This window comes from Salmo salar, chromosome 25, assembly GCF_965601325.2.
Source record: "Salmo salar chromosome 25, fSalSal1, whole genome shotgun sequence".
Classification (NCBI taxonomy): Eukaryota; Metazoa; Chordata; class Actinopteri; order Salmoniformes; family Salmonidae; genus Salmo; species Salmo salar.
Window position 1 is genome coordinate 16,464,915 of NC_138315.1, and position 16,954 is coordinate 16,481,868.

Here is a 16,954-nt window from a genome sequence, read left to right on the forward strand (position 1 = left end):
CTATGTAAGACAGCAGGCACAGAGTCTTTTGAAAACCTCTGTTTTGGCTAGGAGGAGACCTTTCGTTGCTTCCTTGGCGCGTCCAAACTTTCCCACAGTGCAGACAAGTGAGTCTGCCATGGCTCTTTGTTCATTTCAACACAGGCCAAATGAAACGTGAGCAGGGGAGCGAGGGGGGAAAAACGACTCTGTGGTGCCCTATCAGGGCTAACCAAAATGGCTACCTTACCTTATCTATATTGCCATCCGCCTGGCTGTTTTCATACATCACTTCAGGCTATTCATCATGCCTGTCAAAAACAGCATGCAGTGAATCAGCTGCGATATTAAATCACAATTTCTCCTGAAGGCGGGGAAGGTTAAAAATTAAAAGATTGCTAATACTAGAAGGCAATGGGCCAGGGTAAATGATGCCGGTGTTATCGCCCGGTATTTACTGACCTCCAATCGGTGGGCCAGCCGGCCACCCGGGGCTGAGCAGGGGGGCTGAGCAGGGGGGCTGAGCAGGGGGGTGTGGGGCCAGGGGGGGGAGAGAGGGGATATTGATGCAGCTTCTCGGTGCGAGGCCCACTCTGTAATTGTGATTAATAACAGCTGGGTCTGCTATCTGAGCGAGGACAGGCCGGTTTGTCTGCCCACAATCACCGCGTGACAAATGGAGCTAGTTTCACTGGGTTTTGTGTATCAAACAAAACAGATGTAGTCTGGGAGGACGAGGTGGGAGGCCACCGCAGGAAATATACATTTTTCTAACCTGTGTTTACACCAGGTCAGGGTGCGTGGCTGCGCGTGCGCGTAGTGGCTCTGGGTGAGTGTTTTGTTTGTTGGTGTGTGTGTGTGGAACCCTCTATCTCCACTTCTCCACTATCCATCCCTGCAGCTCAATACACTCTTGCTACAACACAACTACATTTTTACACAAATATATGTGGACTGGATTTGACGGGTCGGTTTAAGTACATTTTAGAAGTAGTCACATACCATCCATTCATGACAAAATATTCTATTGTTTTGTTGTTCTATGCCCAATGTTTAGCTCTAAGGTGGTCACTGTTGCGTCCGAGTAGAATGTAAAAGGAAACGTAATGTTTTAGCAGGAACAGAGCTGTTGGCACACCAGTCAGGTTGAGGGTCATCCGTCACAGTGTAAACACAGAAACAGCCCTGGTCCTTCAGACAAGTTTACTCACTCCACTGGACTTGTCCCTGTTCATATCAGAGAGACACAGGCCCACTACACTATCCTCTCTTTCATGTCCTGGTCTCCATTTGTCAAAACAGGCCAGTACACACAGAGAGACTGAGTGGCAAGGCTCTCAGCTCAGTCCTATACTCCACATGGGAAGTGCTCCAGAAGAGGAAGGCAGCTCCTCCTGACCGTGTGACTCTATAGAATGTCGGCCTAAATGCCGCCGGTCAACTGCACTACTACACAGGTCACCGAGTAGCGCGGCTGGAAACCAAGAAAAATGAGTTGAATTAGCTTATTTTCCGTTCATTAGCCGTAGCTCTCGTTGTTGGGCCGTCTCCCAGAGGTACACAGAAATATCCGCTGTTTCTAGACCTCAGTGTTTCTCTTTCTCATTCATTTCCAAAACAAGTGCCTGCCTGCCTTCTCCTCTTTGCATGTCTCAGCTGTATGGCTAAACCCAGGGTAGATTGATTGCAATAGCAGGCGAAAAGGAGGGAAAATGACAAGATAGATGTGTAAATTATCACTGTGATGGAGGCAATGATGCAGTCCCAACACCTTCTGTTTTCTCTCCTTCCTGAGTGGAGGGAGGGATGGAGGTGGGACGAGGGAGGGGAGAAGGAGGGAGGAGGAGGAGAGCAGGCCACTTTGTTAGTTATTGGGTAGCAGCGGATTGGGTGACTGACTGGTCCCACTGTCACCATCTGGGTGTGCGTGGCGTGGCCCCCCTGTTTGTCTTGTCAGGAGACGGCCCTCTGTGGCCCCATGGCTGATTTCCATCTGTATCCCTGGCTGCTCCGCCTCGGCGTCACTGATAGCATGGCGCCCTCCCATCTCCCCAAGCCTCCCCCATGCTCCAGGTCTCAGTCACCCCCTTTCCCTCAACTCCCCCCATTTAACATGGGAGGCTGGGCTGCCTCTCTTCAATGTCAGTGACGTAGAGACGGGGTGGGTCAGTTCAGTTACGGGGGAAGGGATGGTATGTGAGCGCCCCTTTTCTATCTTGCTTTGTTAAATTTGTTGGCGTACTCTTATCTAATCTCTGATGGTTATATCCGCGCATTACCTGCAGGAGCTTGAGCTCCCAAAGCATGTACTCGTTTCAATGGCACCTGTTTAAGATCATTCCATTCTCAGGGCTGTTTTTAGACTAGTGGAAAAAAAGATAGCGGCGTGTGCTTTTCCAAGAAAGTGCGACCTTACGCTTGATGTTTACCCAGAACAAACAGACTGCCTGGTTCCCCCTCTTCAAAGACACAATGTCGCTTTCAGATTGACTCTGATCTCGGCACAGGTTCCTCAACTTTTTGTTTTGTTATTTACTTTCTAAATGAATTGTGTGTTATCAGACAAAAGGAGTGAGGTTGCTGTGACCTGTTGTCACAATTGAGGACATGTGGGAGTTTGTCATTCTAAAACTGATAGTGGATCGAACGCTTCTGTAGCAGTTTCAATGTGGAGGCAGTCCCATGAATGCTCCGGGTTTCCAGCCATGCTCTGGTCAGTGTTAGGACCTTGATGTTGACTGTGTGCCAGGGACCAGTGAGAACCTGTCCTTCTCCCAGAGGCTCCAGACTCCCTGCTGAGGTCCTGCTGCTGAGGTCCTGGCAGGACTGAGGGGACTCTGGAGTGTGTCTGGCCAGCTGGCAGAGCGCTGGTCTCGGCTCTCTGGCCAGGCCTGGCCCACGCTGTGCCAGCTCCTCAACAGGCCCCTCCCTCACAGTGGGCCTGCGGCCAGAGCCATGACAGAGGACCATTGTGTCCCCACGCCACCGGCACAGTCAGTGGCCAGGGTCAGAAGTATGGCGGTGTGTGTGTGTGGAGCGGGTGAGCATGGCACGCTGGGACTTCAGGGCTGTGCTGGTCAGCCTGAGGAGAACACCCACCCCACACACCGTGGTGGCGTGTGTGGGGGGAGGAGGAGAATGATAAGGTAGTGGAAGCCTGCTCAGGGAATGCGGGAGGGAGAGGCAGGGCGTGCATGCGGCGGCCAGCCGGCACCTCCTCAGGGAACACACAGGGCCTAATGAGTTTGATAGGCTGCTGGGCTCCATAAATCACGCCATGCAAAACATTTCTCCTCTCTGAATAAAAGCATTTATCACCTTCTGTTTATTCACTCACTCTCACAAGATTGATTGGCTCCCAGCAGCCTGCTGCGCAATCAGGCGTGCCGATTTCTCCTTTCTTTGTGTTTATTTTTTTCTTCTCTCTCTCTCCCTCTCTCCAGTTGGGAAACTTCGGAAGGAGTGGATGAAGGAGAGCATCTCCAGCTTGGGTGTCGGGATGCTCCAGTCCGTCAAGGATTATGTGGACCCAGATAACATTTTCGGCAACCGAAACCTCCTCTAATTTACTCCTTGCTTTGTTTTCCACCTTTTATCTTCACACTTTTTCTAACAGCATCTCGTGCAATTGGCTTTAACAGTTACTAAAATGTGAAATTGACTTTAAAAGAAATGAAACGTTTTTTCCCCCCCCTCCTTCTGTATGACTTGAGTTGAGCCGTCTGTGGGTGCGTGTCTGGTTCTTGAGGAAAGCAATACGCTGGTCACCTTTCACTTTCCTCGCGTTACATTCTGTTGCACGCGGCAAAAATAATCGTCTATGATTCATTTTTGAAGATCATTGCAACAAGGCCTCAGTCCTTTCCAGAGTGTATATCATACTAACTATAGTACTGTAAATGTGTACTGTTGCTCGTTTCAGTCACGTGTACAACACGGCATAGGGAATGGTCTTTCATACTGTACATGATGCGAGCTAACTTTTGGGATGCCATGTTTGCCATGTATTAATTCATGAATAGTTTCCTACGATTTATGCCATCTTCACTAACTTAATTTGTATTTGTACACATTGTTTATTCACCTGTGTTTGGCACTACTTTAACAGTAAGTTTGAGATGAACGCGCTCTCTAAATCCCTGTGCCTTTCTGAAGACGTCTCCCTTTCCTCCTCATATACTCCAGGCGCAAAGGTTACCGACTGGAAGCTTGACTGGTTTGTCTTTTTTATGGCATCCCGTTTCTTCCCTAATAATGACCATGCCCTTCATTACAGATTTCTCTGTTTCCAATTGGTCTTTGTTTCTCAACTCAAGCACTCATGCCTTTTAGTTATTACTTAGAATGATGAATTATTGCCACAGGAGATGTGTATTTTGTTTGGATCTAAACATGTACCTACCTAGGAGTATTTACATTATGCTTCAGTGGTGCCTACTGAAAATTGACCTCAGGGTTCAAATGTCCCTACCCTAAAACCTTAACTATTACGTTAAACTGTCATTGAAGAAACTATGACAAGGTTAGATGATGCATCTAACAACTCATATCATTGTTCTTTTTGTGTTGATTTTTCTGAATTAGATTTTAACCTCGCATGGTCTTTGCTTGTCATATAGACAGTTCAGTTTGTGGACAAAGCCAATATACTTGGATCGTACATGCTTTAGTGTGAACAGGTTAGAGACAACTGAATCCCAATGCCCATGTTTGTACCAAAGACTTTTCACACAACCCTCTCACCATGCAAACACATACTGGATGTATATGTTTGTACATGTTGTATAGTTAAATACATTTAGTATACATTAACATTTATATATCCTGATAATACTTTTTTTTATTATTCATATATGCAAATACCCAGACACCGTCTCTATAAATATCCAAAAATGTATAACTGTTACTGTAAGTATTACATGTACAGTACTTATTCCTGTTCATATCAGAGAGAACTTCATTAAAATGTCATTACAATTGTCACTACTTCAAAATAAGTTGCTTGTATTTAGATGTATTTACACACAAATACAACAGAATTCATTGCTAGTCTGGTGAGCGTCCCAGTATTGTGGTTTTGTTGGAAAGGATACATTCGAGTCAAACAAAATTGTACCTTTGTCACTTACCTATTATTGTGTAGCTAAGTTTGGCCTTTCTTTTGGAGGCATGTGTTGATGTTGTGGCCAATCCTGAACTCGCAGACATGGATTCTACTGTGCGGTGCTAGAGAAGGATACATGAAATGTTGTGCGACCATTTTCCTGTCACTACTGTATGACTTTGTTCCTCCTGTTCCCAAGCTAGCCTCACAGCTTTCCCACAGTGCATTGTCACCCCATGCCACCTTCCTTCCCAAGTGTCTCATCTCCAGCTCCAATGAACATTTTGCCTCAATGAAACGTCAATGAAGGAAATGGTGGGGCCCCAGCCAGTATTTTCTGATCAGTTTCATGCTTTTACTTCTTGTGATGGTATCGAAAGATAACTTTAATGAGAGCTTGAAATTTGAATGTTTGTTATTTTCCACTTGATAGTATTAACATTCAAGTACATTTTGTTAATGCTGTTTGTGCAATAAATTCACATAAAACAAGCAGTTGTCTTGTAGATTGACACATCAGTTTTCATTCAGTTTAATGGAAATACTGTATCCAATTGGCAGGAAATGTCACTGCCTGTCTCTCACATACAGGTGATGTCAGAACACACATTCTCACTCACACACACAGAGAGGGCTTGACGGTCAGCAGAGCAAAGGGCCCAGTCCTCATAAAGATACAGGCATTGTTCGGCCGCCTACTCGTCCTCTTAAGACACGCAATTGACTCTACCTTCTTCAAGCTCAAGGTAATCCAGAACGGAGGAGTTGCTGTAACACACATCCTTTCTGTGCTTCCAGTCAAAGGTATCTCCAGCAGCTCCCCTGAGATTCATCCTCCCACTCACCCACCCACACACTGCTGCTGACGTCAACATGAACACAGCATTTATCTGGGGAACAGCTATGTAGCAATCCCAATCTTTCAGAGAGATTGTAATTACAAATGATAATCCATGTTGATTTATATGCCACCACCATCACCCTGATTTTACACTGAGTGTACAAAACATTAGGAACACCTTTCCATGACAGACTGACCAGGTCAAAGCTATGATCCCTTATATCACTTGTTAAATCCACTTCAGTCATTGTACTTGCCCATCATCAAGGGGAGGAGACTGGTTGAAGAAGGATTTTTAATCCTTGAGACATGGATTGTGGATGTGTGCCATTCAGAGGGTGAATGAACAAGACAAAAGATTGAAGTGCCTTTGAACAGGGTATGGTAGTAGGTGCCTGGTGCACCGGTTTGAGTGTCAAAAACTGCAACGCTGTTGGGTTTTTCACCCTCAACAGTTTCCCATGTGTATCAAGAACGGTCCAACACCCAAAGGACATCCAGTCAACTTGACCAACTGTGGGATTCATTGGAGTCAACATGGGAAAACACTTTGTAGAGTCCATGTCCAGATGAATTGAGGCTGTCCTGAGGGCAAACGGGGTGCAACTCAATATTAGGAAGGTGTTACTAATACACACTTACTTTGGAATGTATGCCACCAGGTATGAATATTTCTCAGTTATTTCTACAGTAGGTCTTGTGCGGACACATTTCCAACTTAGTCCTGATTTTAATCACTGCTCAGCAGGTAATCAGACACTCGATAAGGAGATGGTGCTGGAATTCTCCAATGCGACTGTTCAGATTGCATCCATCCTCTTTATTCCTATATACCCATTTGTCCACATGGGGTCAGTATGGTAACAGGAAACAATTGTGCATGTGTACTCTTCACTAGAGAATGGAATCCCTAACACAGCCTTACAAAATAATGAAGGCACAGACAACTAGCAGCACATTTTTATTTCAACTTAACAAAAACATTGCACATTTTCCAGTAACATGCCTGTATAGGTCCATCAAGTTCACCTCGCTTAATGAGAAAAGAGTAGTAACCAATGACGTATATAAACCCTGAATTGCAATGCTATGTATTGGCCAATGAGAGGCTTGAAGCCGCTGGTCGGCCATATTGGCACTCCCCAGTGGGAGCAGTCCTCCATAGGAATGAATGGAATTCTACAGTATTTCAATGAAATGTTTCAAGGACAGTATTTCAATTCAAATGTTTCAAGGACAAAATTACATGTATTTGAATATTTTCTTTGTACTTAAAAATGATACTTTAAGGAAAATGTTTTTATGTTTTATTTACTTAAAATGTGTACGTTTAGCTGACATAATATACTTTAAAAGTATGCATTAAGGTGTCTGTAATAGAATAAACTTGTCTAAATCAAAGGTAAACATTAATAAATGCATTTCCATACAATCCAAAATGTCTTTTACATCGGTGGGGGAGTGCCAAGATGGAGGTGAGTTGGCTTCAAAACAGTGCCCCCTGTCAGTCTTCTAGTGTATATATAAACCATTGGTAGTAACAGAGGGAAAATATGAAGAAATACAATAAGCTGTTTCCAAATGCTAAAGAAGACAGTACCAAGTAAAAATTGGCCACATTTGAAACCAAATGTAATAAAAATATTACAGCAATGTTAATACTTCACCAAACATGATGCAATTGTATAATCCATGCAATTAAATTAAATAGTCATATGCATATTAATAATAAAGTTCAAAATACGAGGTATTTGTTGGCTCACATTTTTGTTTGCTACATCCATAGCAGTTTGATTTCAATACTGTAGTCACACCTCATGCAATTCAATTTCCCATTGTCAATTTGTTTCAACCCAAATACAGTAGCACAAAGATCCATGCCACACAATGCACACAGCTACATTTTTAAACTCCAATTAACAAAGCTACAACAATTCATACCCCAAATAAAACGTCAACATGGAACCTAATGCAGCTACCGCATGGACACGTTCTGTTCTAAAGGGATCCAAAAGTGTTCATAGTTTAGGACAATTGTACGTTTAGATTTTTTGTCTGAATAGCTAGTTCTGTTATGTACTGACATGATATTCTGAGGTACACTAGTAAGGAATGAGCTGCCATTACACTATTTGTGTGACATTCCCGATGCACCTTTCCCTCAGCTGAAATAGCTTCATCAGAATATATAGCCATTCTCTGTTGAATCAACCTGCAGCAGCCATCTAAAGGCCATAGACTAAAAACAAGCACATCGTTGAAATTAGTAAACCAATGGGATGGGAGCCTAATTGTAAACTGGCAAATTATTCATAAAATGTGAAATGATCAGAACAATTTTGCAAAGGCACATTTGTCTATGTGTGTGATTGATCCCTTTTCCTATCATGTGGCTTATAAAACAACTCTTCTGGTTCAGTAATACTTCTAATGTAACGTTACATATATGAAATACTCTCTAACTGAGACAGGGGATCAGGACCAAACGAAGAACGGTCAAATAGAATCTCTCAAACTATAGAAGAATCTCAGTGTGTGAAGACGCCATGCATTTTTCATAAGGAGTTTCAAACAAGGCACAAGGAGCGGAGTGGAGCGAACGATTTGCATTGCAAGCATAGCCACGGGCCCTGCTGGTTCCCAACATCTTGACCCTCAACCCTAGCTAACTCCAGGACTCCGAATCAGCCAAGCATCCAAATCAACAACTGCACTTGCATGTACCATCTCTTCAAATGTCATATGTACAAAATGAAAAAAAAAGAGTAACCACCCTCCCCAAGAAGAATATTCTAGCAACAGATATCGAAAGCAACGTAAGGGATGACATAATGACGGTACAGAAAAACAACAGTTAGGTCCTCTCTACATACTCTCCATGCACCTTGTAGTGAGGTTGCAGCTTTCTCCTAAACCGGCCTTATCACTGGTTGCCATTCTGACACAGAGGTCTGAAGTTTCCTCACATTTGCAATGGTCAGAGGAATAACTAGCTGCGCTGCTCTGACTAACATGTCAGACACAGCTCTCTCTGTTTCCCACACAGGAAGTAGCTGTGGAAGGAGCAGGAAACACCTTGACCGTGGCGACAGTCTAAAGCCCATCTCTAGTGGCAAAAGCAAGCAGAGCCCAAGAATCTCTGCACTGCACTGCACTGCCTATTCTGCAGGCTGCATTAAAGAGTAAAGAAGCTAAGAGGCGGAGGAAATATTGCCTGGAGAGGTCAGCAGGAGCTAGCTTGCCGGTTTGGGAGGGTCACCTGCACAGCAAGGTGTGTTGCAAGGTGTGTCGCCCAAAGAACGAGTTCTTGTTTCTGTGGTGTCACTGCTGCAATGGCTTGTGGGTTTGGACTCACTCTGGCTGCGTTGTCTCTCTTTGTTCAGCTCCTCCCACTTGGCCCTGTTAGCCTGGATCAAGTCAACCATTGGCTGGAGCTTGGGGTTTATTTTCACCAATGTCTGGAGAGAGGGAGAAGAGAGAGAGAGAGGGAGAAGAGAGAGAGACAGGGTGTTATAAAGTGAGATAAATGAAGACCATCTTTCACTTAGTACATTATTCATCATACAAGAAATATGCATCTGACTGCTAAGCTACCTGCCACCCCGATATGTACAGTAGGCTACAGTAGAGCACATTGCCATGCAGTACAGTTTAGTGCAGTAGAGTACAGTAGGGTACAGTACAGTAACATACAGAACATTATACTGTACTCAACTTGTTACTAAACGTATGTGTACTGTGTGCTCTGCTTTACTGTAATGTACTGTCCTCTACTGCAGTGGTTCCCAAACTTTTTATAGTCCCGTACCCCTTCAAACATTCAACCTCCAGCTGCATACCCCCTCTAGCACCAGGGTCAGCGCACTCTCAAATGTTGTTTTTTGCCATCATTGTAAGCCTGCCACACACACACTATACGATACACTCATTCTTATGTTTAATAAATGTCCGTTTTTGTCACAACCCGTCTCGTGGGAAGTGACAAAGAACTCTTATAGGACCCAGGGCACAAATAATAATATAATAATAAATAATTTTGCTCTATTTAACCATCTTACATATAAAACCTTATTTGTTCATTGAAAATTGTGAATAACCACAGGTTAATGAGAAGAGTGTGCTTGAAAGGATGCACATAACTCTGCAATGTTGAGTTGTATTGGAGAGAGTCTCAGTCTTAAATCATTTTCCAAACACAGTCTGTGCCTGTATTTAGTTTTCATGCTAGTGAGGGCAGAGAATCCACTCTCACATAGGTACGTGGTTGCAAAGGGCATCAGTGTCTTAACAGCGTGATTTGCCAAGGCAAGAAACTGAGCACAGCCCAATCCAGAAATCTGTCAGTGGCTTCTGATTAAATTCAATTTTCACAGAACCGATGGTTGCAATTTCGATGAGGCTCTCTTGTTCAGATATCGGTAAGTGGACTGGAGGCAGGGCATGAAAGGGATAACGAATCCAGTTGTTTGTGTCATCCGTTTCAGGAAAGTACCTGCGTAATTGCGCACCCAACTCACTCAGGTGCTTCGCTACATCACATTTGACATTGTCCGTAAGCTTGAGTTCATTTGCACATAAAAAATCATACAATAATGGAAAGACCTGTGTGTTGTCCTTGTTAATGCAGACAGAGAAGAGCTCCAACTCCTTAATCATAGTCTCAATTTTGTCCCGCACATTGAATATAGTTGCGGAGAGTCCCTGTAATCCTAGATTCATATCATTCAGGAGAGAAAAAACATCACCCAGATAGGCCAGTCGTGTGAGAAACTCGTCATCATGCAAGCGTCATCATGCAAGCGGTCAGACAAGTGAAAATGATGGTCAGTAAAGAAAACTTTAAGCTCGTCTCTCAATTAAAATAAACGTGTCAATACTTTGCTCCTTGATAACCAGTGCACTTCTGTATGTTGTAAAAGTGTTACATGGTCGCTGCCCGTATCATTGCATAATGCAGAAAATACATGAGAGTTCAGGGGGCTTGCTTTAACAAAGTTAACCATTTTCACTGTAGTATCCAAAACGTCTTTCAGGCTGTCAGGCCTTTCCTTGGCAGCAAGAGCCTCTCGACGCCACCCAAGTGGCGTCGAGAGCAACTGCTTGCAAGCTCGTTACCACTCCACTATGTCTCCCTGTCATGGCTTTTGCGCCATCAGTACAGATACCAACACATCTTGACCACCAAAGTCCATTTGATGTCACAAAGCTGTCCAGTACTTTAAAAATATCCTCTCCTGTTGTCCTGGTTGTCAGAAGAGGATGTCTTCATTAATTGACCCCCCATAAACGTAACGGACATATACCAGGAGCTGTGCCAGGACCGCCATGTCTGTTGACTCTTCCAGTTGTAACGCATATAATTCAATGGCTTGTATGCGAAGCAGTAATTGTTTCACAACATCTCCTGCCATGTCACTGATGCGTCATGAAACAGTGTTGTTTGATGAAGTTTTTTTGGCCTTTTCCCCCAGCATTGTCCCAGCCATATCCGCAGCAACAGGAAGAATTAAGTCCTCCACAATAGTATAGGGCTTGCCTGTCCTAGCCTCTCGGTAGCTCACCATATAAGACACTTCTAGCCCCTTCTTATTAATGGTATCTGTTGCTTTCATACATGTCTTACTACTCAAAAGTCATCTTTATTTTTGCTCAGAAAACTTTAGTGGCTTATTTTTCAAATGGTCATGTTTTGTTTCTAAATGTCTGTGCAAGAGTGAAGGTTTCCCGCGAGAGACTAACGGTTAATGTGATTGGATGTTAATTATTTGACTAGGCTACCTGTATTTGACATTGTCTTGTTATTTCGCTGAACACTAGATTTTATTTTTGGCAGTGAAACGAGGCTACTCAGGCGAGAAAAAACCTCACCCAAATATATAGCCCCGTTGGAAAATATAAATGTAATTTGAAAATGTGAAGAATTTTTATTTGGCATACCCCCGACGGTATTACACGTACCCCAGTTTGGGAATACATGCTCTACTGTACTGTCAAAACTTGGACCATATCGCTTTAATTACTTGTTACTTTTATTTCTTATTCTTATTTTTTATATTACTTTTTTAACTGCATTGTTGGTTAGGGGCTGGTAAGTTAGTATTTCACTGTAAGGTCTACACCTGTTGTATTCGGCGCATGTGACTAATAACATTTCATTTGATTTGATCTGAATATAGACGTCTTTTTTTGGGGCCAAATCAAGAACGGTCCGGAACAAATCTCAACCAGTCATAGACGTCTATGTTTAGGCTGAATCAAGTCCGGTCTAGACCGGACATCTGTGGACGGACCAAATTTCAGCATCTTTTCTACGTCCATGGATGTCAGCGTTGGACGGTGCTCACTGGGTTAATATGAAGAAAAAATGACTTACTGGACTGTAATTAGTTACTAGTGTCATTCTTGCTGTGGAATTGTAAACGACAATTCAGTCACTGTGACACATTGCCTTTCATACAGCCTTTAATGAATTACCTCAGAGACGTGGGGGGTTCTCTTCTCTTTACACTGCATTTAGCCTCCTTTGAATGTTATCTAAATCACTTGGCTTTCCATTGCACACTAATTAACCCATGTTTCATATGAAAACACAAACACTTTCCACAACAGACACAAAACACAAAGCCGCCATTTAGGAAGAGATACTGTACACGTTGCCACGACAACAGGGGATCATTTAATTTATGCTATCAATTCAATTCACATAACTTTTATATCCGGATAGGGAACTTTATATGTGGTGATGGGCTGGGGCATGCAAGACACATAGCAACATAGGACACAATATACGGTATTAATATATATGAGTGGAATAACTCACAATGTTATAAAACGCTACAAGAATTGTCTATGAGTATGTGCTCAGTATCTCATCATCCCGCCAGTGTGCAGTTATGGCTGGCCCATGGAGCGTCTCCATACATGTTTTATGAGTCAAATCAGTACAATCTCATGCCAGAAAATGATCTACGGAACTGCCTGTTGCCTGAAACTGTCAAACCTGAAACTGTCAAACCTGTTACAACAGCTAGGGGGATTTGAAAAGCATGTGTATTCAGAGGGTGCACTCACTAACTCACACAACAATTGAGGTGGTACACTTAAGTTATGTTTTCTAATTGGGTGCAGTTCAGAAGTCAAGACTACATTTACATGATCAAAAGATTCCACATGGCCTCTCATTCATATGCTATGCATAATCATTTCCAGAGAGGGCTTTTAGTTTGCACTTCTAACTAGAACCTAGTGACCGTATGTCCACAACATTCCATAGTGAATATGAAATATTCCAAATGGTGCGTTTCCACTGCGAATTTTGGAGAGCTCCATGCACATTGATTCATACAGCTCTACCATTACCAGACCACTAGGGTACGTCCCAAATGGTACCTTATTCCCGATATAGTGCACTACTATTTGACCAAAGTCATATGGAATAGGGTGCCATTTGGGACTCGGCCAGAAAACACTACACAGGACCAGCTCCCTTCTAGTCGCCATGGCAGGTTGTTGTTAGAGCACTCGGTCTCCACATCCACAGATGGTGAGGGTTCAGTAAAGACTGACTCCTGTTAGGGAGTTGCCATAACACCCTGTGTGTGGTGCTGTAATAGCGACACGTTCCTTGGACGGACAAACCCACTCTGTGATCAACTTAATCTCTCTGAGTTGTACAGCTGGAGAATAGAGGAGGATTTCCAACTAGGATCCTGCCAATGTCTCTGTTCTCTTTCCTCCTTCCTTCTAAAAACCCCTCTATCTTGTTCCCGGCATCAGTATTCCAGTGCAGTAGACGGAACGAGTGGGGATAAAGACGGAGAGCCTTGGTTATCTGGTGGGCTTTGAAGACGGGAGGTTACATAACGCAGGATTAATATTCCACACAGTAGCACTAGGAGAAGGAGATCAGTGAGATGCTCTTCCTCCCACAGACACAAACCCCTGGCGCCTCTGATCTTCCTCCTGCTCCCCTCTCTCTCTCTCTCCTCTAATTGGTGGCGGTATGGTCGTGAGCTGTGTATCTGCATTCTCTAAACATTAGCATGTGCAGGCCACTGTGTGAGTCTGCGTCTAAAGACACACAGAAAGCAAATCTCTTTGTTCTAATAATGTAGTTTTCAAAGCCATAGGGGAAAAACGGCAGTCTACCATCACTTTTAACACAAGTTGCTCCTGAATTAATCCAACGTTTGAAAGCATATTTGTCCGAATCTTACAATATAGTAGGCCTATGTTTGTCAATCAAAATATATGTGTATGTGAAAACATATTTACAGTTTTTTAATCTGGCAGTGTTTATCTGGAAAAAATCATGTCTGCAACTGTATGTACTGTATGGCATTCCCTGTATTTATCACTTGTTTGCCCTGTGCTCTCGGCCTCTAACTCTCCTTGTCTTTATCAGTGGCCTTGATCTTCCCTGGAAGTCAGTCATCCAGTCTTCCTCGGTCTCCCACACACACTCACTGCCGCAGACGTCATGACCTGGCTCATCCGCACCCACCCACCCACGCACGCATGCACACAATGAGAGCACAGAGCTGACTCTCCCTATTCATTCCCTCTTTCAGTGCTGTGCAGTTGAGGCACACTATACCTGCATTAAAGGGAGTTAAGCATGTCATATACTGTATCATCATCACTAACGTCAATGCTTCCCTCATTCATTAGTTTGCTTTGCATTCTCAAGATCCGGAAACGAGGTCTCATTCTAGTGCAGTATTCTCAAATAGATAGTATACGTCCTTGGAGTTATTTCAGAGATAAAAAAAATACCTTATTTTTCTAAGAGGTATCTCTAAAGGGAAAGAATGTTTACTGCAGTGACATTTCCACTGCTGGCGTCATTAGAGACAATGGCAGGCGAAGGACGGCCTCCTCTGTAGAGGGGGCTATTCGGCTAGTGGTGCTTGGTGGTAGTGAGAGCAGTAGATTGAGTCCCTTAGGGTTTGGGGAGGCTGTGGAGGCATTACGGAGGATTACCTCATAAAGCGGAGCACAGATCCCATCGATCCACTCCAGCTGCAGCCCCGGCAACTCGTCCTTCCGGTTTCGATCAAAAATGGCCTGGAACACAAACATACGCTTTAGCCTCATGATTCCTTCACTGTCTGTTCCACTTCCTTCCTACACACACACAGTAGCCCTGGATCATGATTCTCAGTTCCATTACATTACACATAAGAGCCCAGATACTCGGTCTGAACATTAACACGCACCGCTTGCGGTACGCTTTTGGAAGCATAAGGACTTTATCTTTCATATCAGCAAGAAATCATTTCCAAAAAAGAAAAGGTTAAATTGCTACACCTTTATAGGGTTAGTGTTCCCAAACGGCCATATCTTCATGTTACAGCGAGTGTTTCCGGAAGAGAGATAGAAGATCGAGGGACCACCTGTCCTAACTAGCTATCTAGCATGCTCCAGTAAATGTATATTTTGGATTTGTGAATTTATTTTAATGTGATATAAAAGTAAAGGGCTTTATGTTTATAGAACCGTATTGCAATTGAGAATCGATTCACGTTTAGACTTATTTTTTGTCTGTTTAGGCTGCCAGAGCCAGTCTACCTTTGAGAATAACATATATGACTCTATTTCTGGCGTTAAGGCGGCGCTAGTGTCAAATGCACGTTAGTTTCCAATTTCATCATGTAAAAACTGTCGCACTGGCATTTTCCAGCCCTAACGCCAGGTTCGGCAATTTACCTGTCTAACATCAGCATGCTTGCACTCAGAAGAGAGGGGTGGATATATTTAAGGTGTGTCCTTAAAAACATGATCCAAAATGCTAATTTCAGGCAGCGCTGACAGGGATATTTAAGACCAACCAAAAGCTGGTTTTAGCGGTAACGCAGTTGGTTATGGCATGAATTTTGACAGCGGAAACGCAGCCTATCCAGCCGTGACACACAATGCCCATATGCACATGGGACAAGATGTGCTTTTGGTGCCTGTGTGCTGTATATTTTATTAAAAACCAAGCATACCCTCTCCTCCTCTTAATGAGAGGGGGAGTGTATGCTGGGGGGCTCCCGAGTGGCGCAGTGGTATAAGACACTGCATCTCAGTGCAAGAGGTGTCATTGCAGTACTGCAGTGGTTCAAATCCAGACTGTATCACATCCGGCCGTGATTGGGAGTCCCATTGGGCCCAGCGTCGTCCGGGTTTGGCCGTCATTGTAAATAAGAATTTGTTCTTAACTGACTTGCCTAGGTTAAATAATTTTAAAAAATGAAGGCTGTTTTCTTTTTGTCCTGCCCAATTTAATCAAGTAGGCTAGTCAAGACCATTGATATAGTGTTTGGCTCGTGAGACCGGTTGGAAATCATTCTTAATCAACTTAAAACATTACGTTTGCGAGGAGTAAAACAGTGAGCTGACATTCCCTTTTTATCTATGTATTGTAGGCAGACCTACATTATTTTAGCCGTGCTTTGGACGTGTGTAAAACCCCCTCCATGATGTAGGCTACATGTGTCCATGCCCATGAAACGAGAGATGAAAGCCTCTGTGACTACCAGTGACCCTCCTATTTGTTTGTTTTCCGTTTCCTATTTTTTAAACCCAAGCCCTCCGTAGGCTACCCTTACCCTAGACCTACTACAGCGAAGGCTGGTTCAACAGCAATGTGTTGTTCCTTTTTTTATGCTAGCGATTTTAGAATGCATTTATTGTTGTTGAAAAAATAAAACGGATTGCTTGTTTTTCGTAGAATTGTATTAAAACCAAATTTATTACAAAGATTCACTGTCCTGGTTTTATGGTGAGAACGTCCATGGCATGCAACTTCTGGAGAAGTGTGAATGCGATCTGTAAGATGGTTCCAATATGTCTATAAAACATTATGTTTGGGAGCAGTACAACGGTGAGTGGACATTCTCCCTTTCACTTTATATTGGATCGTTGTCCAGCTATTATAAAAGGGTTAGATGTGTGTAAAACTCTCCACAGTCTGTGTTGTTTTAATATTATATGGGTATGGGAAGCAATTATGGAGCCTGTAAGTGTACTTGGATATAGCCTAAAAA

The 16,954-nt window shown here is 43.4% G+C and overlaps 2 protein-coding genes across 2 annotated transcripts in view; one reads left to right on the plus strand and one right to left on the minus strand.

Annotated features, from left to right (window-relative positions):
- agps (alkylglycerone phosphate synthase) overlaps positions 1–5,575 on the plus strand; it is a 43,529-nt gene extending 37,954 nt beyond the window's left edge. The window contains exon 20 of the mRNA XM_014173313.3: positions 3,423–5,575. Coding sequence (XP_014028788.1) covers positions 3,423–3,544 — 122 coding nt within the window. The 3' untranslated portion in view covers positions 3,545–5,575. The remainder of the gene's footprint in view (positions 1–3,422) is intronic.
- Positions 5,576–6,872: 1,297 nt separating this feature from the next.
- pde11a (phosphodiesterase 11a) overlaps positions 6,873–16,954 on the minus strand; it is a 55,427-nt gene continuing 45,345 nt past the window's right edge. Inside the window, exons 19-20 of the mRNA XM_045707785.2 lie at positions 14,907–14,990; positions 6,873–9,382 (exon numbers count right to left, since the gene is read on the minus strand). Coding sequence (XP_045563741.1) covers positions 9,158–9,382; positions 14,907–14,990 — 309 coding nt within the window. The 3' untranslated portion in view covers positions 6,873–9,157. The remainder of the gene's footprint in view (positions 9,383–14,906; positions 14,991–16,954) is intronic.